Source organism: Wasmannia auropunctata, unplaced genomic scaffold, assembly GCF_000956235.1.
Source record: "Wasmannia auropunctata unplaced genomic scaffold, wasmannia.A_1.0 LD336060.1, whole genome shotgun sequence".
NCBI classification, from domain to species: Eukaryota; Metazoa; Arthropoda; class Insecta; order Hymenoptera; family Formicidae; genus Wasmannia; species Wasmannia auropunctata.
The window spans coordinates 963,852-988,966 of NW_012026830.1; the positions used below are offsets into that span (position 1 = coordinate 963,852).

At 44.5% G+C, this 25,115-nt stretch overlaps 1 protein-coding gene across 2 annotated transcripts in view; it reads left to right on the plus strand.

Moving 5' to 3' along the window:
* LOC105450527 (cadherin-87A) overlaps nucleotides 1–25,115 on the plus strand; it is a 190,655-nt gene that overhangs the window by 83,578 nt on the left and 81,962 nt on the right. For both annotated transcript variants that reach the window (XM_011690420.1, XM_011690419.1), the window contains exon 4: nucleotides 18,128–18,183. In XM_011690420.1, coding sequence (XP_011688722.1) covers nucleotides 18,128–18,183 — 56 coding nt within the window. The remainder of the gene's footprint in view (nucleotides 1–18,127; nucleotides 18,184–25,115) is intronic.

Below are 25,115 nucleotides of genomic sequence, written 5' to 3' on the forward strand. Positions count from 1 at the left end.
TATATGTACGTGCAATTAGCTAATATTTTGCCTGAGATTTATTTTATTTTAAATTTCTCAAGAAATGGACATTTTCTCTCATGCCACTTCCTGCTATATACATACATATAGTCTAATAAAAATAGTATATACTTCGAGAAACTTAAAATAAAATTATTTCAATATATCTTACAGATGTCATTATTTCATTTTATCTGAGAGGATAAAGTTTCAAATTTGAACGTTCTCTCGTAATAGTTCTGCCGTGCGCGATTTTCGTCGAGGAAAAACCATTTCTACGTTCTCCGAAATGTCTGTCATTAACGATTGACACGGGGGGAAATTGAACACGCCGTATTAATCGGTGCATTTCCGCGCGTCTGTCAATATCTACTTATGTCTCCTCCATCTTGCGTGAAAAATGATAGCCGATCGATATCTTGTCGGCGATACTGATGCCGCCATTATCGCGAAGCGGTATCGATTCTAAGTGATCGAAACGAATTGCACTTACGGTAAGGCGATACGTCAACGCGACAGCGGATGCCGCACGGCACGGCGGCGGCAGTTTTATTCGATCGCCAGATTGGATTTGTACATGCGGAATTAGTTCGAAATGGATATTTCCCCAGGCGTGAACGCGATCCATCCTAACGGGCTGACAAGGCCGCATTCTCGAAAAATCAAAATTGCACGAGTTCGAAACGTCGTGCGCGAATTTATCGCGCGAATATTTCGTCCCCGACGACGCGTTTCCATCGTTTTATTGACAGCGAAGATTGCAGAGTGTCTATGAATAGTCATTTGCTGAATTTTTCACTGTGCATTGGGACGATTATGTTAAGCTGAGGTTAAACTGAGGAAATCTTTAATGTTACTGACAAACTGTCTGTCTTTATTTCTGGATTTTAGAGATAGACAATTTTAGGATTAATTTGCGGAAACTTTGCGTTGGAAGATTTGCGAAAATTCGTTGGAATGCGAAAAAAATTGTGTAATCTAATAATTTTGCAGCTTATCTTTTTTTCGTCACTTGTTAGCGTCAAATCTTACTTTATATGCGTTTCGCGTCAAACGCATATGCCTACGTTAAGCCGGGCGAATTGAACTGGGACCAGAGAGATGGTGACGTGCCGGATACCGTGTTTCGATGCCCATTATCGGTCGCAACAGCAACGCTTCGACGTTGGTCAAATATGGACGTTACTGCTGAATGCACTTAGGGGGACGCATAGATAAACCGGTTTTCGTACGCCGCATCGCGTGCCGGCCGTAAATTCCGGCGTGTTTCGTAAGCCACGGCGTAGCAGATCCCGCACGCGTACACGTTTGAAATTGATGTAATTCCCCGGAATAGCGTGTTTTTTTTTCTTTCAACTATGAATAATCGAAGTTATCTCTTTTATTTTCATTACTTCGATTTTTTTTTATCGTGAGAGTTTCGCGTTTTTCGTATTTTATTTTGGGATTACCCCCTTCCCCCCCTCTCTCTCTCTAGTATCTATGTTTTGTTTTGGTGTCCCGGGAATCGCGCCGGACAACGACGCGCGCATTTTCTCCCCGATATAATGACGTAAAAACGCCAGCGGACCTCCCGTGGCGTGGAGTTTTGTCATTGACATTTTCATAATGAGTTTTTATCGGATTAACGGGCCGCGTCGTCGGGCTGCTCGCGCGGCGCTATCCAGGGGTTGCGCCCGGTGTTTCCCTCCCTCCCCCCGTGAAGCCCCGGCCGTGTATAGCGCGTCCAATTCGATTCGCGGTCGTTTCCGTCGAGTAACATCCGCCTGCGACATTGAAAATTTAATATCCATTTTCGATATCTGCCGCCTACACGCGCCGGCGTTTGATGTTTCCAATGTAGCGCGCGCGTTACGTCGGCACGGATGGCCACGGCTCGCACGGTTCATTAGTCGACTACGGGCATTGCAATTCCATTAGCCGCGCATCTCTCGTCCGCATCATCAGCCGGGCACATTTCGTGCACGTCTTATTACGTGGATGGAGCGGAAATTTCGACCGAAAATAAAATTGGACGGGGCAATCGCGGTAGTCTCTCGTAAAGCATACTTTCGCAAATGACAATTTCTTTATGCATATTTTTAATGAATGAGTTGCGAGAAATATCTCCAAAGTGAACGTGAAAAGAAGAAATGCGTCAATAATCAGCTGTGAGTATTCAGAATTGCAAAGCGCGCACCGACTTGGCATTGTTCCGTTCTACGATCGCGGTAGAGACGGAGAAACGACAACCCCCCCCCCCCTTCCTCCCCGAGATAAGAGCGAAGAATATTCCGAACAGTGGCTGCGGGCTGCAGCCAGTATCGCATTCAATTAAGCCGGACGGCACGAAACTGCTAATTAACACCTGCGGCACGAGAGAAAACGGAGACAAGAGGAGCCGCAGAGTCGACCGCTGCTCGTCGTCTCCGGTTCTTCACGACGACCACGAAATTTGAACGTCGACCTCCGACCGTGCTCTGGGATGTATATATGGAGAATAATTAGCCCTGTCGCTCTCGCGCGCGCGCGCGCAAAGAAGGGGTCGGGGTCGTTAAATCGCGCGTCAATTAATCTCTCCGCGCGGCGCGCGTCCCTCGCGGGAAGTGCAGCCCCGGAAGATGCTCGCGGGAAACTCGCTCGCTCGCTCTCTCGCTCGCGCGTCATGACGCATGGTGCTCTAAACGCGACGAGGGGGAGGGGAGGGGGAGAGGAGGAGAGGAACTCGCGTCGCGCAATCACGTAATCACGTCGGTGGATCGCATTATTCTTCGAACGGACACTCGTGATTCTCATAGGCGAGACAAATCTTCGCGCGGAGACATTTTCGTATATCTCTCTCTCTCCGAGATTCGACTTCTTTCGCCTCGCCTCCGATCGCTCCGCGCAGATATGAGAACTTTTCGCAGCGACGGTATCACGAGCGATATTAAATTTCGTCCGTGGATTTTCTTCTGCTCCCTCGTGTAAATCCGAAACGGTTTAATCCCGTGCGCGCCCGTGCGCAATTTACCTACCTGCAATTTCTGAAATAGGACCGCGCGCGCGCTTCTCTTTTGTACGTCGCGTCGCGTAGCTGTAATAGAACATTTTGCGGAGCGGTAACGTGATTTTTCTGTGAGACTAAAAGCGCCGCGTGGGATTTATAAAACTTTTATCGCGAAACGGTCCGCTGGACCTCGAATTATGGGCACAGAGTGAGTACTATTTGCCCAAGTCCGAAATTGTGCGTTTCAAAGGACATTTCTTTGGGTGTTTGCGGATCTCTCGACGAAATGCCTCTGAACGTACGAGACACATGCCGAAGACTTGATTTAATAATGACGTTTGTGTGCCATCTAAATATTCTAAATGATCCGCTTTCACATCTAGAGAATAGTGCCGCAGGATCGTTGCGGAAGTTATTTTACGTGTCAGAAGGATTCAGAGATACAGAATATAATTATTATATACGCATACAGATTGGCACACCGTTATTCTTGCGAAATATTTTTTATCGTTTAAATATAAACAATATGAAAAAAATTCCGCTTTACAAAAAGAGTTTTTGTTGCTGCTCATGAGCTCATGTAATAAGAATTAAAGCTCGCGCAGCGTATTTTCTCATATTTTCGCGATTGCGCGCATTTCCAACGCGTTTCCCTATAAACACACGCGCTGGCAGGCCGACAAAGTTTTCCGTCGACAAAAAGCTTATGCATCCGCGGATCCGCTTGGGATGGCTCGCCCGCGTTGCATCCATTAAGTAGTCAATGCATAATTACCTTGTAGAATGCGGTTTCTGTCCGGGCGTTGCAACTCGTGGCGTTATGAAAGCGCCGGGCGGAGTCTCTTTCTCTCTCTCTTTTCACTTTGAGAAAGCGTCGCGCGCTAATAAAAGCATAAATACGTGATTCCTTTTGTGTAAACGAAAACGGCATCCGCAGACCTTCCGCTCAAAGCCAATTGCAGTCGCCGAGAGCGTAAAAGCGTTTTGCGCGTAACGAGGCCAAAAAGCGAAGGGCCAGGGCGCCACGTCGCGCCGTTTGCAACTGAACTCGCAATCAACTATTTCGAGCTACATGACATTTATACAAGTCGTGTTTTATATTCCACCTTTTTTCCCCTCCGATTTGGCGTTGATAGCACGCGCGGTATCATTTATCGTATTTTCCCCGCGTTGCTTTTTGTCGCGCTCGCGTTGGAAACGACGCCGCATTTGTCCGATCTCAGCTGCGATTTTGCGGGAACAAATTTTCCGCTGGAATATCTGGCAAGCGTTTCACACTTTGGTAAAACGTGACATCACGTTTTCCATTTTTCTACGCCCCACGCGCGCGCGCGCGCGCGCCACGGCGCCGCGCCATCGATAGTGATTATTTGTCGTAGTGTGTTTCTGTTACTTCTTGTCGAGTTTTGGAACGATGTCGGCGCGCGTATACACACAAAACATACACCACGTTTATCCTGAACCTGAGCTTTCCTTCCGCGCAAACAAATTCTCCGCGGAGTCTCCGAGGAAGCGTTTTAGGTTTGCGAGTGAAACGTGTGAAATGTTTACTAGCTCAGATTTAAAGTCCTTTCCGAGTTTCTTGAATGCTTCATTCGGACGGCGCGGGCCCGAACGAGATCGAGGGCTGCAGGGATTTACACGCAGTGCGTCCCCCTCTAAATTACATTGGTTACCGCGATAACGCGAACATATTAATTACTATTTAAACGGGATTAAAGCCGGGAGGATGGTGGATTTACCTCCAGCTGTGATAAGGGTCGACCGAGTTTCTGAATGCGCTACCCTATTCGGCGGCGTGTGTATCTCTCACTTCCCTTTTCCCTCTAATACCCACTGACCTCCACTCCCCTTTCTATTACCCACGCGAACCCCCCTGGGGATTTCCCAGTCTAATGAGATCATCAATTCCAGCTCTGACTTAATATTTCTAGATGTATGCCACGTTTGTTACGCAAAGCGTTGCGTATGCGAGTATAGTGCGCCTAGTTCAATGCATATTACTCTTTATATTTCAAGTCCTAAACGACAGAGCTAAAAATGATGTGTTATTCAAGCGTGTGCCAGCTTCCGCATTCAATTTGGATATTACTTGCCGCGGCAAATAATGGCGTAAAGTTGGGTACTAATTCAACGCAGCACTTTACAACGGCGGTAAGATCTCATTAAAATTTAAATGCTTTACGTTAACAACTCCTATTCCGCAAACCCTTTTGTTTCTCGGAGAGGAAGGAGATTTTATTTATACAATTGCTCAACTCCGGCCGGATCAAATGTGGCTTAGCAGATTCTTTTATAAACATCACATTTATTGCGAGTTATTTTTTCAAGAGACAAAAGATTATCTCGCGCGCAGCTCTTTCTCTCTTTCTCTTGATTCATATAACTTCAGCGCTTTCAAGAGGCAAGATGTCACTATATATTGTCACTATATATTGCCGCCCTACAGCGGAAACTGAATCTCGGCACTTGAGCTAGCTTTCGCGCGAAACTTTCTCGTTCGCCAATCGCGAAAGTTTCGCGTGTTGTCGCGTGTTCGGCAGATTTTTATAAAGCGAACCGGATGCGAAGCTTCCGACTTTCCCAGTTCGGATCGGACGGAACGCCGCGCGCGAGAGATCGGCGTAACGCGCGCCCGGGTGAAATATTTCGTATTTTTCGCGAGCGCGATAAAACAATTTCATAAAGCGCACATGCTGGCGCTGGCTGGGGCTGGGGCCGTTTTCATCGAGCGCGCGCGCGCGTGTTTGACTTGCGCGTGTAAACGCGCCGAGATTTAACGACGATCACGGGCGCCGGTTAAACCATCCGTATAACGTTACACCGAAACGCGAGAGAACTTGTTTTATCTTATTTTTTTTTTAAATTTTGACATTACACGCGCAGTCAATACTTTTTTTGTAAAAATCGGAATTTCATTGACGTTATGAAAGCGGCAGTTTGTATATAGATTTGCGCTCTACGGGAGAGAACGGTATTTTTTTCTTTTTTTAACAAGGATTTCGAGAGAGTTTTTTTTCACAAAGATTCCTTCCAATTAAGCGTTAGGTTGAAACTACGTTAATACGACGTTCGCTAAAACTAATGGAAAAGCCAAGAGTCCCCGGGGACTCTTAATGTTCAATGCTAGATCCCTTTGATCTCTATAGCATTCGCATAGATCTGAAAGGATATCCGCCGGTGAGCTCTGCGGGACCGCTCTGCATATTTTTTGCGGCAATTAGCGCGGTCATGGAACAGCTGGACACACCGTGAAAAAGAACGCGTTATCAAGTCACAATTTATGCGCGGAAGTTAATGTGGGTTTCCCACGAACGTGGATCATAACGGCTCGACCGCTGAAATGGGGCCGGAATAAAAAGGGTCGGCGGGGGGGGGGGAGGAACGGCGCTCTAATTAGTTGAAATACTCTGCGAAATATACATAGGAGCATTGCCCTGTGTCGAGACGGAAGGGAGGGGGGGGGAGGGAGGGTAGCGATGGATTTTCTTTCGTTAACGCTCCAATTGTTATTCGAGAAGGGAAACTTCTGTAACAATCGCGAGGATGTTCATTCTTTCATCGAGATATCTGATTCTCCTACGTAAGCATATAATATCAGAGCTGATTACAAACGCGAATGCGATAGAGGAACTCGTAAGTCTGCGTCGTTTTTTTACACTTTGAAACTGTACCCGCGGCGCTCGTTAATTCTTTAAATCTAAAAGTAGCAAAATTAAAGGAGTGCGTTATATATTTAATTAACGGAAGATTACAGAGGAAAAGTGTAAGGACTCACACAAATAAAATAATAGAATTTGAAACTTTAATCTTTTTTTTTTTAATGTAATGCGTTTGAAATGACATTGCGAAAGAGTAAAAGGAATTGTGGGACAATTAATTCTTTTATATCTAAACTTAATTAACATTTTTTTTCTGTTATAACTACGACGTTTTTGTACTATTCATTGGGACATTGTTTTAATATCATTTCATGAGAGCTAGAAATGAGCATGGGCGTCGATAAGAATTTTGCGCAATTCTTCACGGGAATCTGCGCGAAATGCCGAAAATTCAATCTCAATTTCGCTTAATACAATGTACTCGGGGACGTGTCCATAATTCAACGCGGCCAAAGGCTTAAAGCGAACGGCGCATAATATCGCGGCGCGATCTGACGTTTAATTTCCTACGGCGTGACTGAACGTGCGCGGTCACCAGAGATCAGGCGCAATATGTATGCGCGAATCCGGATTCTATTCGGCAACGAAGTAGCATTCCAGCGAGAATCTTACAAAAATTACTCCCGCCCGGTGCGCTTGCGATGATGAAAGAGCGGAGAGTCGCGGGAAAGTGGGAGGGTAGTGAATTTTTGAAGTTTGCATTATCAGCATCGCAATCTCGTATCTCGACGTAGTATCGCATATTTTGACGAAAATTCGTGTTACGCTGCATTTGGAGTCTACTACAATTTAAATTTTTGCGAGGCAAACCTACGTTGAGAGAATTTTTCTCCTCTTATCTCGTTGTATTCTCTCAAATTCGTTTTCGGACATTTTTACAGAAGTTTTATTTTTGCTACGTATTTCCCCTTTTGTACTTTAATTGGTATTTCATTCGATGTCTCAAATAATAATTATCGGAACGGAATCGGAAAAGATTCTGGATCCTTTGCGGAGCCGTAAGGTGGACGTGAAGAATGGTTGCGCCGTCGGACTCTTACTATTATTGACCTGTACTACTGCTCCGCGCAATGGCCCGCTCTGAATTCTATCTCCAGAGTGGTCGCCGCGCGCCGTTCTCGGGGCTCTCTTCCCAGCGACCCGGAAGGAGCCGCAATTTTTACGGGTACCGAATTGGTTGGCACTGGTCGATTGTGATTCACGGGGCCGAGGTACGGCGCCGGAAATAGTCACTTCGTCAGGCTTCGTCGCCGGACGGTCCGGCACTTCGTCAGGTATATACGACGCGAGCGCGGCCGGGAGTACAACGCTCGGTCAGACGATTTCGTTCCGATTATCCTGATAAAGTCGTTGATAAAGTCGTTTCCACGTCGCGCCATTGGTCGCCGGGGGAGACGCCGGACAGACTTTAACCTGATTAATGCAACGTCCGTCCGGATAAGCGGCGCGATAAATCGGTTCCAGGGAGTGCTAAATCGTTTGATAATTCCGTGCCCTACGGCCGAGATAAGCACAGAACAAGCGCCGAGAAATACTTAGGTGAAAAGTGGACTTTGAGGAAATGGGAAATGGAGATTGTGGGCTGAAAACCGGGATTCGAGCTCGTGGCACGCTTTCGAGGCGAGAACGACGCGTGCCGAATTGCTGCCGAACGTTGGGCGAGAGAATCGCCTTTGATATTTTATTTAGCTGCCGAAGGGAAAAACCGGAAAATGTTCGGCTCGTGAATAATGGCAAGTGACACGCTTCATTCCACGCAATTGAGCATAATCGTTTTCTCGAACCGACAGTCCCCATCCCCCTGACTCTCTCAGGCCCGCTCCCGCGCTTTATCCGCAAACGATGTAGTTAAATATGTAGATACATCTAGATATGCTGCGCGATATGATTCACATTGCACAATTGGCTCGCGCGCATCTCGGATGTATTTACAGAGAGGCACAGTCACGCGATGTCTCGCAAATGTGGAGGGTATTGTATGTGTAGCGCGCAAGCTAGACAAACAGCTGAAACAGCTAAACATCGGTAATGATATCTTGAATCGCAGCCGTTTCCGTATAATAAATTAAGTATCAGTAAGAATGTTTGAAATTGCAACGAGAGAGAAAACTCCCTAAACATCTCTACAATCTTAAGTCAAGAAGAAAATACTGCTGAAAAGAGATCTTTTTCTTTTACCATGCGTGGAAAAAGTAATATTTTGAGAAAGCGGAATTTCTGAAATTTTAGATATTTCTTTCCCGCTGTATAATTTAAGATTTGTCATTATTGGATTTTATTCGACATTTCCGCGCTCCTCTCTCTCTCTCTCTCTCTCTCTCTCTCTCTCTCTCCCTCAGCGAGTGTCAAGAAGTCTCGTTAGGGACGTCATTCCGCGTGAAGGAGGCTGGCAGCGAAATTTCCAAGAGGACTCGCGAGAGCGTGCAGGACGTGTCGATGCGCGGGCGTGCACGAGCGCGTTATGCTGGCAGACGTTAATAATTTATGCAATCAACGCCAGGGCCTTTATTAAACATGTCCGTTTTCACGGGGAGAGTCGCTAACAATACATCGCACGCGCGCGCGCGTACAACGACACAAGGCTTGGCGACGTCGTTGCGAGGATAACTTAATTAAGGAGCGGCAAATTACAGAGCGTCCCGCCGCCCACTGCCGTCGTCGTCGTCGTCGTCGACGAATATATGAATTTTCGCGCGCGCTTCCGTGTATTCTTAATTTAATCTGTTTGATGGCAAGAGACCCCGGCGCGCAGACTCCGGCGAGATGAAAGGATTTCGGAACGTCCGCAGAATCCGGCACCGCGCGAGACGCGCGCGCGGTGCGCGCACGCAGTTGCTACCCCTGTTGCATCTAACGAGAAGAGGACGCGCGCTCTCTCAAGATTTCTTTCTCCTCGTTCGTTTTATGAATTACGAGTGTGTCGCAGCTGGATGAGAGTATCGTGCACGCTGACCGGCACGTATCTTTTCATACGTGCTTTGCCGACGAGCGGACAACCAGCTCCGCTATACACTCTGCTGGCCGCCGATAGAAAATCTCGCTCTCTGAGACGTGGAAACGTTATGAAACGTCTTCGACGAAGGAAATACCGGACGATCGCGCCGATGATCGCAAGAAACCGAGGGGTATTTAGCTGCGTTTTCTCGTTTCAGAATCCTGGAGATTAAGTCGCGTCGTCGCGCCGATACAGCCGCGATATTGCCGCTTTACAAAGCGGCACGAGAGAAGTAAACGTTTTTCGCGACGGAGGGAGGGAGGGGGGGCGGGGATTACTCCGCGATGATCCGCCGCGCGTTGGGAGCTTTCGACGGATAATTTCGGACGGGAGGGGGAGGGGCAGGAGACCGCAATTTATACCGTCGTCGTCGCGCAGCGGATTCCCCGCGCGCTCCCCACCTGAATAATGAAAGCTCGCGTTACTTGGGCAGCTGCAGCTCTAACGCCGGGGCGCGCGTAATACAGCGCGCGTCCGCCCGGTGTATACACACACACACAATCCATGCTGAAACTTTATTAAAGCTGTCTGTTCCCCGTAGCGAAGTAACTTAGGCGCTTCTGTTTGCTGCGGAGCGGCATCGATAAGTAAACGGAGTAGTCCGCAGGCACTCTCATAGCCGCCGCCGCCGCCGCCGCCGCCGCCGCATAAGCGTCGACGATGGCGGTGTTTAACATCGACTAATTGGCGTACACGTTCGTTTCCGGAACCGCGTGCAGCGCCGACGCCGTTGCGACGCCGCCGACGAGGGTATACACCGCCTGTCAATTTGCGATGTGGTCAATAATATACGATGCATATACATACCAGGCTTTCAACGTCGTGCGACGTGCGGAGACAAAAGAAAATAGGAGCCCGCGGAAAATGCCGTGGTTGAGAAAGGTATACATAGTTTTGTCTCAGACTCGTACAGGACGACGGTAGATTATCACCCGCGCCCCCTTCGAGCCCCCTCGACAATATGTCCATTACCGCGTGAATTTTTGCGCCTTATATGCCAAGATTGATTCTTATGGTCTTCGTCATTAAACGCAATTTCCTTTTTGTCACGATATTTTTGGCTCGGAGTTTAAAAGAAGACGAGACAGTGTGATATAATTAATTTACGCGATGTCAAAAGTTCTTACTCCCCATTTACTCGGAAGATCTATCGTTACAATGGTTCCCATTATCGTCCACCGCGTCACCACGTTTTTTGCAATCGATGGAACGAAAATTTTAATGATCTCTCACACACACACGTTACATATCGTACGATCTCTCACACACACACACACACACACGTACGGAAGAGTTTGCGGATCAGGCTACAATTATATGACAGTGTGCAATTCGCTAATGTCTCCCGATGGTATTAGAATGTGTTTTGCGTACGTACGTACGGCGACAATGTTAATGCAATTTGTGCCGCCCGGCTGGCCACGATGTTAATAATCGATGCAATTAACTTGGCGCATTATTAAGCGTGCACGCTCGGAAGGAAAACTGGGTTATAGCGCGACATAACACACCGCTCTGCGGGCTGTTTACTGCACAGGGTGTTAACAAGCGGCTCTGTCGCAGCGTCTTCGTGTGCCCCCGTGTCGCCGGCATATTTGCACTCTTGCGCACTAAAACGCGCACGGTCGCATTCGTTGCGTTGTAATACACCCGACAACGGGGAAGTCATTATGTCCCTCATCGCCGTTGATGATATTATTTCCGTAATGGCGTTTCGTGTCGGGTCTAATTAATTACACTTACTGATCGTTATTACTGCCTGCATATAATCTGCACTTACGTTGATTATGATAAATTAATGGCATTGTTCATTCCCTGTTTTAGTATTACTCTTACTATCACTGCTCTACTAATATATTATGTAATATAGTATTTAATTATATTATGTAACATAATATTTAATTTTATTATCTAAATGATTAATGCTTTGGTAGATTTGCGTGCTTCGAATAAACTTAATTTATCGCGATAAGTACACAGGGTATTCATAAATAAATCATAAATAAATTATTTTTAATTTTTGTTTATATTTATGTACAACGGAGATATATAGATATTAAATAAGAATTTATAAAGTAATATTTTCAATCGCTCTAACAATATACGACATGTATCGCTCTATTAAAAGAGACAATATTTTTTTATGGGAAAGTTTTGTCGTGTTTTATGAACTATAATTTTCACATAAATAAGAAAAGATAAATTTCATAAAATTTAATAGATTAGCCGCTGTTAATGTAAATTTATCGCGTTTTCTTTACACTTCGGCGCATCCGCCGAAGCTCTATGGAGATGCAACGTAAGCACGACGCGCAAGTTATCTCATTAACCTCCGTACTATCGAATTCCGGACTGTCAGGGGTAATGCATCATCGGAACGTTGCGGTCGCGATGAAGTCGAGCTTGACGTGTTAACTTTAGTTTGAGGCGCGGGCTTGCATAATTTCCGATCGGCCTCGGTAACGGCTGAGAGCGTTGCAGTCATCGAGTGAGTCCTGCCTTATCTCTTCCACCTTACGCGAGATAGTCGAGATTAATCCAATTTGCTTGTTGCACAGACGTTGCTAGGACGTTAATAGTTGATGCGATTAATTCGGGCCCGGTTAGCTTGAGAATGTATGAACGCATCCCGCGTACATGAGACGGAATGCACGCCCGCAGTGTCAATCTAGCTCGGCTCGCGAACTCCGTTACGCCCGCTTCGCTTCTCGTCGCGGCTTCTCTCACTCCGAGCTCTGTCATTACGGACTTTCTCGACGCGAAAAGATTGACGTCGGATTAAATAGTCATTAAGACGTCGCGATAACTGTTAAGAAAACGAGCCTGCCATATGGAATATCTCACGCAATCTCGAGGAGGAAACTTTTTTTTATGGACAGCGATGCGTTTTATGATAACATCTTTTTTTACGTTTACCATTCTTAGATACATAAGACTTTTAAGTTACATGAAACCTGTTCTAGATGACGATAAGCGATGTCGCTCTATATATACCTATATACACGTATAAATTAGAGGTGGAAAAATTTGGACAGCGATGCGTTTTATGATAACATCTTTTTAACGTTTACAATTTTTAGATACATAAGAATTTTAAGTTATATGAAACCTGTTCTGGATGACGATAAGCGATGTCGCTCTATATATACCTATATACATGTATAAATTAGAGGTGGAAAAATTTGAACAGCGATGCGTTTTATGATAACATCTTTTTAACGTTTACAATTTTTAGATACATAAGACTTTTAAATTATATGAAACCTGTTCCAGATGATGATAAGCGATGTCTCTCTATATATACCTATATATACATGTATAAATTAGAGGTGGAAAAATTTGGACAGCGATGCGTTTTATGATAACATCTTTTTAACATTTACCATTTTTAGATACATAAAACTTTTAAGTTATATGAAACCTGTTATAGATGACGTTCAGCCGCGATGTCGCTCTATATATACCTATATATACATGTATAAATTAGAAGGGAAAAATTTGTTCCGCGACGATGCTCCGAGGTGGGAGCCACCCGCTGTAACGGCACGGACGCATGCGGCACAACTGTCTCGCGTGCGACTGTGCTGATGTAACCGTGATGTCCCGCGTCAACCGATTAACACGTGACCATTTGCAGATTCGACCGCGAAGCTGCATGCGCGGTTCACCAAAGTGCACAGTGCACCGTATGCATCGTGTGAGCTTTTGCCACGGTGTATAATGGAAAGATTCAATTTGTATAATTTAACATTAAAACATTCAGCGAAAGTTGAGATACGACGAATGTTTGCGATAGTAATTCTTGTAAACACAGAAAACACGAGTATCGTAATAAGCCACGGAATTAGAATAACGGATCGAGCGGTTACAGCGGTGTGATATAATTAAAGATCTTGGCCTTGTTTTTCAGAATTGAATCTGACAATGAGTCGAAAACGACCTTCAAATATCTGGCGTTCCGACTTAACGAGTCATCGAAAAGACAGTTAAGAAAATCATTAAAATTTTATTTAGGTTGGAAGCTTTCTATTTTATTTCGCCGTTGCGATGACTCGATAATATTAATGTAGCTAATGTTACACGGAAAGAACGATTTTGCTGAAAGGTTTAAAAATGTTGCTAAAAACAGATCTGAAAATAATTCTTGTTGTAAAGTCAAAAATGATAAGTATTTTTAACTTTCCAACAAAATTATTTTGATATTCTAGCAATCAATTTGATTTTCCAATAAAATTATTTTGATTGTATAACAAAAATTATTTTCAGATCTGAATCCAGTAAAATCGTTCTTTCGGTGTAGAGATCCGCGAGAATTTCTCGTTATTTTAGTATCCACGCGCATTGAATCGATTCGTCCGTTAAGCCGTGATTAAATTAATGTTATTACCTCAGAGTCTGCGATGCGTTATAGATGACGTAATAACGATTGAACATAATCGTTAGCAAGACGCGGCCGATCGCTATCCGTTGACGAGTACGCTGTTTGTCCATATCGCAGCTTATTTATCACTGATTCCATCGCGATTAAAACATCCACGCGTACGGACGTACGTTGTAATGTAGTTCCCACGCATTGAATTGCACGTTTTTATATATCTTTTACATGCACGGAAAGTACAATTTTGCTGAATCCAGATCTGAAAATAATTTTTCAATAATCAAAATAATTTTGTGCGAAAGTCAAAATGATTGCTAAAATATCAAAACGTTTTATAGCAATACTTATCAGTTTTAACCTTCCAACAAATTATTTTGATGATTCAACGAAAAATTATTTTTAGATCTCTTTTTAGCAAAATTTTTAGACCTTTCAACAAAATCGTTCTTTCCGTATAGGAATTCTGCGTTTTATAACCGTCGTATGCGTGTGTATGCACATGCGCGTGCGCGATTACCTGAGAGTTTCTCGAAAAAAAATACAGCTATTCGAAACTTCAGAATTATCCAGATCGGAATTATATGGACTTGGCGATTTTTGACTTACGCAATTTTTACGACAGATCGCGTGCGATCTATCTTGCGTCTTGTTTCGGGGAACGTTGACGAGGTACGTCGTCATATTTCGAGTCGGTTCTGAGTGCCGACGCGGCACCGCGGGGGTGCATGTGGCAGATAATGGAAACGTCACTCTGAATGCCACAGTGTTATCTCTCGCGCAAATGTTATCTCTGCTAACTCCGTGCGGGCGGATAATGGCGTTTGGCGGCGACGGCGACGGCGCGCGGTGGCGGTGGCGGTCAAATGAAACGATTAAAACGATTAATACGAAAAATACGAGGGAAAATCGCCGCCCGCTTAATCGTCACGGCGATTAAGGCAAGAGCATCGCGTGCATCGTCCCACGTGGCGCGCGCACACGTGACGCCCGTAAAACGCAATTCGCGCGCGCGATCGTGCTTTAATGGAATACCTATCTAACTTAATGTGACGCTATCAAAGCGACGCTAAGATAGCCGTGCGAACGGCTCAAATTAATTCCCCGCGGCTATTAGCGTGAGCAATACTCAAACCCACCATTATCGTAATTGAAGGGGCAAGTGTGCGAAGGTGATACGACGCGCATATGGCGATATGACGTACATATTTCAATGCATTCGGTACCGGGTTATTCACGATTCTGTGTGCGGTAGACTGATTGTGATCATCGTCCCTTCCCTGTCACGCTGCCACAATCCAGTTTAATGCGTCTCATGAGACCAATTATAATGTTCGAGACGGGGAAACTGAAAATTGCAGTAGACGCTGTTGCACTTGCGTCTGATATTATATAAAAATGAGAAAAATTGATACGCGGATAATAGATCACTTTCGAGAACCTGCCGCGAGAGATAATCCATCATGCTTTGTTCGAGAATGAGGGGAAAAAAAAAGAATACGTTTTTATATAGGAGGAAAAATCAGCTTAATTTGCGATTGTTCCGAATAGAGATTGGTAAAACCAAGTGGTCAGTATAACTGCGCGATGGTCACTATAACCATGATTTATTACCCCGCGTGTTCTGTGTAAAACCTTTATTTATGCAACAGGGGATGTACATATCCGTACAAAAACCCATTTTATGTAGGGGAATAGTTGTTACAGATTTCAATGATTGTTCTTTTTTTTTGCCGAATACCTGCGCCATTCGTCAATTGCTTACTTATGTTTTACTTTATTTCTTTAAAAACACGTTCTTTTGAAGAAATAAAGTGAATTACGAAAATAGACATAACGCGTTTAAAAGTGCAGCAGAACGCGATTTTAATTATATAATATATAGCGTGTCGGACTGCGTTATTTTAAACAAGATTATATACATTTTTTGTACATTCCTATTTTGCTAACGACACCTGCGGTTAAAATGGGCTGCATGCGGGCAGTATCTCTCTCATTTTTGCCTCCGCCAAGTAGCGGCGCTTCTAGTAGATTTCTGTAAAATTACATCGTAACAACTTGCGCGCCGCGCGCGCAAGAACAAGCTCCACTCTCTCCTCTTTTAAAAACAGCTTTAATTTTTTTGCCGTGCAGAATGGTACTTTACAAAATGGACACTCCGCGCTAACTTTCCCGCGGGATGTTGAAATTTTTCTGTGGGCGAGCCGGAATGGCGCGCGGCGAGGACTTGTTGCTCATTTTTCCGCCCTCGTTCGACGCGGCGTAGACGCGAAGTCGATATCCACCAATTAACCCAAGACTGTGTACCGTCCATGTCGCCGGGACGATCCGTATCGGACCGGCACGGCCTTGCTCTATGTAACCGACATGGCAGTATGTAGCAGACATGTACATACCTATGGTCAACCCGTCAGGTAAATGGCGAATGTCACTTGGTCCGCCGCCCGATCGCCGCGCGCACCGATTCTCCAACGGAAACGTTATCGCTCCCGCGTATAGGAAATACCGTACAGCTTGATCGGCCGGTCTGATGATATGTAAGGAGCAAATTTTATTTTAAAGCAAATAGAGCGTTTCGTGTAGCTGACTTTACCGTCGAAAAAGGACTTTGAGTAAGAATTCTCTTTTCCCTCTATTTTTTTTTTTTTACTAAAAAAACATCTTGTATAGAGCCTCGCTGCGATGTTTTGAGAACTCGAGCGGCAACTTTCTGTCTGTACTTATTTCTCGCTAAATATTCATTACTTTATTGTTCCGTTATGCCGTTGAATATTCATCACTTTGTTGTAGATCCACATTTTGCAAGAAGGCAGAATAGAGTAAGTTTAATAATCAAATACTAAGGCGAATGGTTTTAATGTGAAACTTAAACCGTAATTCTCCGGGACTCGAGGTTTTCAAGAGGGAGCTCCTGCACTTTATTTAGATACGCTTTTGTAATATTTGTTATTACTTTATCGTATTACCATCTCGCTGCAGATTCCCTGCAGTTTAATTGCCGTATGAATATGAAAGTTGACAACGCGTGTAGTTGCTGCAACGCGGCATGTGCTTATCACGCGACAATATACTCCCGTATTTGCAATCATTTTGGCAGCAATTTCAACCCTGAGATTATTCCGCCGTCGTTTCGACCCAATTTGATTAAAGTTTCCGGTCAAATTTACAATCGCGTCCGTGTCGTCGCATAGCTTTATTTAAGCACGGCAATTCCGCCGGTGGATAACCGAGTTTTGTCGAGTTAGAGACAAGCACGGCGGGTATTTATAAACTCAAAACGAAAAATCGCGCTTTAAAAATATACGTCACTTACGGAACGAAATTTAACGCTGACACGATGGCGTATCTCTGTAATGTGTCAGTCGGGATTGTTGGGATTTTATTTTTAACTTGCAGTCGCAAACGATACCTGTTATTGGATCGTCCAGGCCGAGATATTCCAACGGAATATAATCCGCTTAATGCGGTTATCTATTCATCTATCCGTTGGTTGATTCGCTTATCGTATCACTCCTGAAACCATTAATACAGATATGCGTATAGTTTGCGTATAGCAAATTGAAACACGTTATTGTTATATTTTCTATTCCGTTGCAAGCGATCATCAATTGGTTATTGATGTAATATTAATTGGAGCTCTTCCAAATAAAATTGGGTTATCTGCCTATCAAATTTACAGGTACAAACAAATGAATAATGCAAAAGTCTTTTTTCCATATAGTTTATTTATTGATACGGTATATGAAAAAAAAATTGAAATATAACATTGCCGCTTTTTTCGTTCTTCTGCAATAACTTACAATTGGATTAAAAATTACAAAACATTTTTTCAGCAGTACGGGAATTGAGAATTGATTGGATTTAGAGAATTTTAACGCTATAACACTCACTATATATGACAGCCACGTGCTGGTATTTTGAGCGTGGGATCCGCGTGAAAGCCACAAATGCGCAATTAATTAAGCGTTCCGGCGCGCGCGTGGAGCGTGACGCGAGATTAATCCGTCTAATCGCAAGTCTGATAGCCACCGCAGAGTCGAAGTCGAGCGTTATCCTTCTCTCAATTCGTCTCTCGATTGGCCCAGGGGGTTCAATCAATAATCACCGTTCTCCTTCTCTGCTTGCAGGTTGCCCAGGAAGCGAGCGGCTCTACTGGCGATTTGTCTTTTGGCCACTTGCACGGGTAAGTCTGTCCTCTTTTCGCGCGTGACGCGCGTTCTCTCTCTTTTTCCTCGGCCGAATTTATTCAGTCGTGATACGTCGCGCGATGTGTAGATCGTGTTACGAGAATGGCGACGCGACGTTCCGTTTCGCGTTCTCCTCGAGACACGTGCACGGCGCTCCATAACGCCGCGCCAGACAGACGCTCTACCTCTCTATACCTCTCATCGCTGAGGAGAATTTTATTTGATTCCTCTTAGGCCGTTTCAGAGAAGTCCCCGTCGACCGCCGGGAACGCGGGAGTTATAGCATCCACCCGTCGCTTTACTGCTCGCGCACGTTTGAATTCTGAAAGCGAAATGTGGCCACCGAAAGTAGAATGTGGTAGTAGGGTTTACGCGAAACTCTCGGTAAAATATCGCGGTATTTCTAGAAACATGTCCGAGGAAGAGAGAGTTATTTTTATGAATAAGTATTTTTTATGACGATCCTATATACATGTATGCGTATAGTCAATCTTACTCAGCGACATTCTCTCGTTCCTCTTTCGACCGTAATAGAATTTATTACAAGTATAAAAATAAAAAGGATTTAGACAGAAAACGTTATCCAAAGTTTGTATCGTGTTTATGTTTGTGCGAGAAAAGTTATGTGCTGTGTGCGCGCGCAAGATACGTTATATTAAATCACATTGCTAGAGTTGCACTCGAGCCAAGGGACGACTGTTTAAATATCTCGTTGTCGTGAACGAGACCGAAGTACCGGGTACCTTAGTGATACGAGGTGGTATGAGAGGATGGTTAGGTGGCGCACGGGGGTGTGCAAGAATGGAGGAAAGGCGTTTCCTCCTTCCGGCGGGGAACAGGAAGCTTCTAGCGAGCTGCCTTTTCGTTCTACCTCTGCCCCCCCTCTTTCTCTCTCTCGTTTCCATCTGCCCTCGCCTTTTTCCCCTGTCGCACCATCCCCACAACTCAACTCCCCTCATCTCGACGAAGTCGAGAAATGGTTTCTCTTGGAGAAAGCGGGCGAAGCTTTTCCCTCTAACGTCTCTTCATCTTCTTCTAACATCGTTCCTCTCTTTCTCTGGCTTACAAATACACACACACACACACACACGCACATGCACACGCACGCACGCACGCGCACACACACACACACACACACACACACACACACACACACACACACACACACACACACACACACACACACACACACACACACACACACACACACACACACATATATATATATAATTGCAACTAACGCTGATTGCGGGTAATGCAGCAAAACACCGCGTGCTTATTTCGCCAGCTTCGCGAAAATTTGACGTTCCAGTGCAGTCATTTTCAGTTTGTTTGCTCAATTTCTACATATTAAATTTCATTTTATTACGTGCTGCGCGCTCCTTCCCTCTCATTTCCGCTAGTTTCTTTTTTTTTTTAATTAAACGTCCGTTCGTTGATCCACGTAGTAATCGCGGCCATTTAGTGCAGCCCGTCTTGAGATGTTGGTTCAGTCTTTCTCGAGAAATGTTTCGTCGTATGATACAAATGGTACTGTTTTATTTTTCAGCATTTTCAAGATATAATTCACTCAGTATTTGTTCATTCATTCCTTCACTCATTTACTTTCCCTGTCTTTCCGTCTTATATCCCTCTTACTTTTTCCCTCTTTTTTTCTGTCTATATTCTATCCCCTCCTCCCACTTTCTCTACTCCTTTTCTCGCTCTTATATTCTTTCTCCCTACATTTTTTCGCTGGGTACCTCTTTCCACTTTTCCTCTTCACTTAAAACTGCTCGTCGTAAATCTGTTGCCCACCTACTTTCTTCCCGTCCCTCGTGTTTTACCTCTCGGTTACAGCGGCCAGATATTTATTATTCGCACACATATATATATATCACGTTTGCATTTTTAAAATATTGTTTTTCCTTTCTTATTAATCGGCGGCGTTGCCGTTTGTGTTTCCATTTCGGCTTTCGCGAGTCGATTTCGTCAGCGGAGGAGGTGGCCTAATAATTTATGTTAAATGTGTTTGTAGGGAGGAAACGGTCGAACGTGCCGAAGCAAGATATATGTCGGTCCTCGAAAATTGTGTTTTCAGCGACATACACGGAATCTTATTGTATTTTCTTTTGTACTAAAACATTTTTTTTAATCAAAATATGCAATCGATAGTGCATCGATTCGCAGCTTGAAACATTTCGAGCGCGCGTGTTGGTAGGCGTCTAAAAAAATCTCGATAGAACCATCTCGCAAATAGCGCCGGCATTATTGGGAAACAATAGTATTCTAATTATTTCAAAAACCATGCAGCAGTCTCTTTGTTTACTAAAAATATCCTGACAAATTAATAAAATAATTCAATCGAAAATATAAAGAACAATAATTTTTTTTATTGCTCTTTATATTTTATTTATATATACGTATTTGAAATGTAAATTATTATACTTTTAATTATATCTCTGTGATTATCATTTTATTTTTTAGAGACAAAGATTATTTTGAAATTCGATAAGAAATACCGTATTTTAGAGAGACAAATTTTTCTATATATTTTTTAAAGATATCGATATCGTAAGATCTTTTAGAATTTCTTTACAGTTCTCTTCTTTGAATGAACATTGAAAAAATTGTTTATTTGTTACTACGAACTACGTTGATAAAATTGTTTATTTATTATAAATTGATGTAGCTCGATTTTTCATTGATTTTCGTAGATATCGGAAAATTTATTATCCCTTTTTTCTTTCCCTCGCACGAGAAGGAGGAGATAAAGCTCTTCAGAGCTCGGCTGGAAATTCCCTCGCATGACCCTCTTCTCAGGGTGTTCCGCAGTTTCCGCATCGCCGCTCAAGAAGATCATTGACTGCTGGGGCGAGAGTCGCGAGTGGTAGTAGGGTACTTCGGAATTCGACCGGTCGGTCGGTCGGTCGGTCGGTCGGTCCTGTCGAAGGGTTGGTTGCACGATTGATCACTCGGCGGGTAACGTTTGAGCAGTTACAAATACACGTGATCAATCGTGTCCTAATGGCGCGCCCGAGTGCATCGCGTGCAACGGCAACGGCAACGGGCGGGCGGCAGACAGCGGCGGTGGCGTAACTGCTGCACGGCAAACCTCACGCGCTGAAAGTATTTGCCCGGGTGCATTAATCATTCAGCGCGTCTGTTCGATGCACTCCACGCGAACGAGACTTACTCCGGGGCGCCGCGTTCGATCGGTGAGTTCGATCATTTTCGGAACGTGTTATCCCTTTTTTTTCCCTCCACCGCGTCCGATATCCCGCGCCTCTCTGACGTCGATTTCGCGAGCTGTCGTTACGCCGATACGCGATTCGATCGTTACATGATGAATGGACGTATTAATTCCCATGTAACTCTATTTTTCCGATTCATCAGGAGAAAGAAAAAGGTTAATGCGGCGATATATTATTGTTGACGATGAATATGACGGGATTTACGCTGCGATCTATTTTAAGCCGGTTACGGAATTTACGCTGCGATAGATCGCAATAGAATTTCGTATAGGGAGAGCACAATTCGGGAATTAACTGCATATAGATTTAAAGGGATGAGCGAAAAGTGACAATGCGCAACATCATTCTATTGTCTTGGGTGTTTGCGGTTACAAAATCGAACCGGATCCGAGGGCAAAGCTGAAAGACCTAGATGCGGGATCAAAGGGACGTAAAAGCGCGTTCATTGAAAAAGCACGTCGGTAATTCCGTCCATTCACCAACGAGAGGGTCGTTCGGTCGGTCGGTTCGTCGACGACGACGACAAGTGCATTCAACCAACCGCGCCTTGTGCATTCAAACATGACAACGCGCTCGCTAGTTACTCGTGGCTTTACTCGTTAGCGCGCTCGTCGAAGAAACCCCCCCCCTCCCCCATTTCCTCGCTCGTCTCCGTCACTCTCTCCGCGTCGTCGTCGCCGTTGTCCGTCGCTTCCGAGCGACCGTCGACGACTCGTTCGCGGTCCGACCGTTAAATACGGCTCCGACGAGGCAGAGCAACGAGTTTCCGATAACGCCGGATGCGACGGAGCGTATTACCGGATAGAGTGCGTCCCGCGTTCAATAATACGGCGGCATTCGCCTCCGCTCGATCGCACGCTCGATCCGCCGAGCTTCAATCACGTCTCGTTCGTTCTCACTTTTCTCCCCCGTCTCTCCATCTCCCGGTTTTTCCTCGCTCGTGTAACGCATTACAGTAATTTTATTTACAATTAACGATTTTGCATCGTGCGCGATAGTCAAAGCTGAGATTATTTACTTATAAGCAAAAAATTATTATCTAAAATTATACAATTCCACAAATATATTTGTGAAAATTTCAAAAAAAATATCGTTATATCTCAAAAAAAACTGAGCTTATTGAGGTCACTTAAGAGCATCGTACAAAAGTAAAAACTTTATTTTCTTAAAATTTCAATGATTTTATAATTGAAGTTCTTTAATATTTAAATTTGTTTTTTTGCAAAAATATTATTCAAGATATCCAATTTTGCAAAAAAGGGATTTATCAAATAAAGATGTGTATTTAAGTATCTAATTTATATTATATTCACGAATCATAATATAAATATCTCTCAGAACAAAAAAAATTGTCTTAAAAAATGTATCAAGGATTAAGATTCGCTAAGATTAATAATTAAATTGTTAGATTTTACTTCATTACGACGTAATAGACATTTCGTGTGTGTGTGAAATTTCGGCGAGGTCTTCGGAGCATTGACCCCTCTTATCCCTCTAAGCAGGAACAAATTGACAGTAGTTCGACTCCGTGTATGGTCCGCCAGTTAGCGAACGACCGAGAGACGGTGTATAGAGACGATGCGCGTACTGGAAATTTCACTAACGAGGAAACGCAAGTCCTTTGATTGGCGCGAAACTCTTGGAGGGCTTCTATGTTTGTTAATACGAAATAAGCGCACACATTGCGTACGCGTTTATTAAAGCTGCCTCTCTGCAAGGTGCTCGTATTACCACACGCGGTTGGAAAAAGTTCAGATCGTTAGTGGCCGATTTAAACGTAAACTTGTATTTCAGTTGTACATTTCATACTTTAGCATGAAATTGACAATTTATTGATGTACAGAATGCTTTGAAATTATAAATATGTATCCTCACGTATACGCGACAAGTTTGAATTTGATCATCCTTCGTGAAGATAGAATAAAATTTAATTCTTAATTTCTAATCTCTATGCAAAAGTTGATTACATCTTAAATTTAATGTTAGGATAAAATTCGGTAAAATTAAGCGGCAAGAAAGAAAAAGTTTTCTTCACTTTGCAGGCTTAATTCGCTGAAATCGTTTACTCTCGAGCAATAAAATCTACTGTTAAACCGTAGGCGAAAGTCTAGGATAAGCGGAAAAATTATCTCGAATAGAGACTTATAAACCCGAATAATCAATAACCCTGTTGTCTCAATTAAGAGAGCTAAACACCTTTATCCGCCTGTGTTAACTATCGCTTATCGCGAACGGTTATCGAAGAATCGCATAAAGCGCACGCGATGCGCCGTGAATGCGCGCCATACAATTCTGGAAGTGATCCATCATATTTGGGGCGGGTATATGTATCCGACGTACCGTTTTCCCCCGGCATTAAGCCTCGGTAATCCACGGCTCGTTATCCCTCCGCTATTAGTTTTCCTTGACGTTTCTCTTTGTTAAAAGAAAAACCGAGGTAAGCCGGCGGGGAAATCGCCGCATTACTTTTAAACAAAAATGAGGCGGACTCCAACCGGCGCGGCGGATATCCGCCGTCTCTCCCGGCGAGAGGAGGTCGCCGCTTAAAAATGGCCGGGACTTGCGCAAGCTGATGCAGGATGAATGCGAGATACATGGCGTTATTTAAGAGATTCGTATCTCTCTCTCCCTTTCTCTCTTTCTCTCTCTCTTCCTTTCTCGGTAAACTTACTGTCGCGTCGCGCATCCCTGATTCTCCCTGAATCGCAGACAGAATGTAGCTCGTGACGGCACTCTACCTTACAAAAATTGCACATTTAACGCCAAAACTCGGCGATTTATCTCCGCGACGTATAGTGCTGCGGGGATGCAAGATCGTCTCCCCGCGGAGTAGCTCGCGCGTTAACGTCTTCCTTCGCGAATTGAAACGCGTCTCTATCGACGGGATCGAGGCTCGTCTTCTTTATATGTATATATATATTTACCGTGCCAAACTTCATCTTCGTTATCCCTTCGCACACGCGCAACGTCGCTTACTTAACAACCTCGTAAAACGAAGTTTCTAGTCCATTCTAATTCTGTCTCTGCGTTCCGGGGCTGGAGGGATGATGGATTTGACTCCATCATCGTTATTCTACATCTACGGTGGATACCTATTTTGTTAGAATTCCGAGACAGCCGACTCTCCGTAGTTCCATTAGATGGGCGGCGATGTAATGTAATTCCGTCTTCCGTGTAACGCAACGCGTTCTTCGCGCGCGGCTCTGATCGATGGCGCCCTGGTGCAGACACACACTCCGCGTTCGGAGCGGTTTCCGCGAGACCCGCGGAGCGGGGAGACGAACGACGCGGATTTACGGGAAGGATCGCATGATATAAAAGCAAGATAGGAAAAAGAGCCGGGGGGACGGAAAAGGCGACAGAGGAGGGAGAGAGAGAGAGAGAGAGAGAGAGAGGTGGAGGTGCGTCGTGTATCATGATTACCGGTGGCGCACGGCGGAACTTTTGTCATGGTTGCTCCAATTTCGAGACATTAACAATCCCCCCTTTTTTTAGCCGGCCAGCCGGGTGATTTTACGTTAACCCTGTTTTGAGACACGCGAAACGCGCCGCGCTAGTAGTGGCGCGACCGTTGGTCATACTTGAGGGTAGACAAACGGCTATTTATTCAACGCGGTCGGAAGTTAATCCGCGACGCGACCTCACTTCATTTCCTCTCCGCGCGCATATACACGTACACCGGGCGCGTATATTCC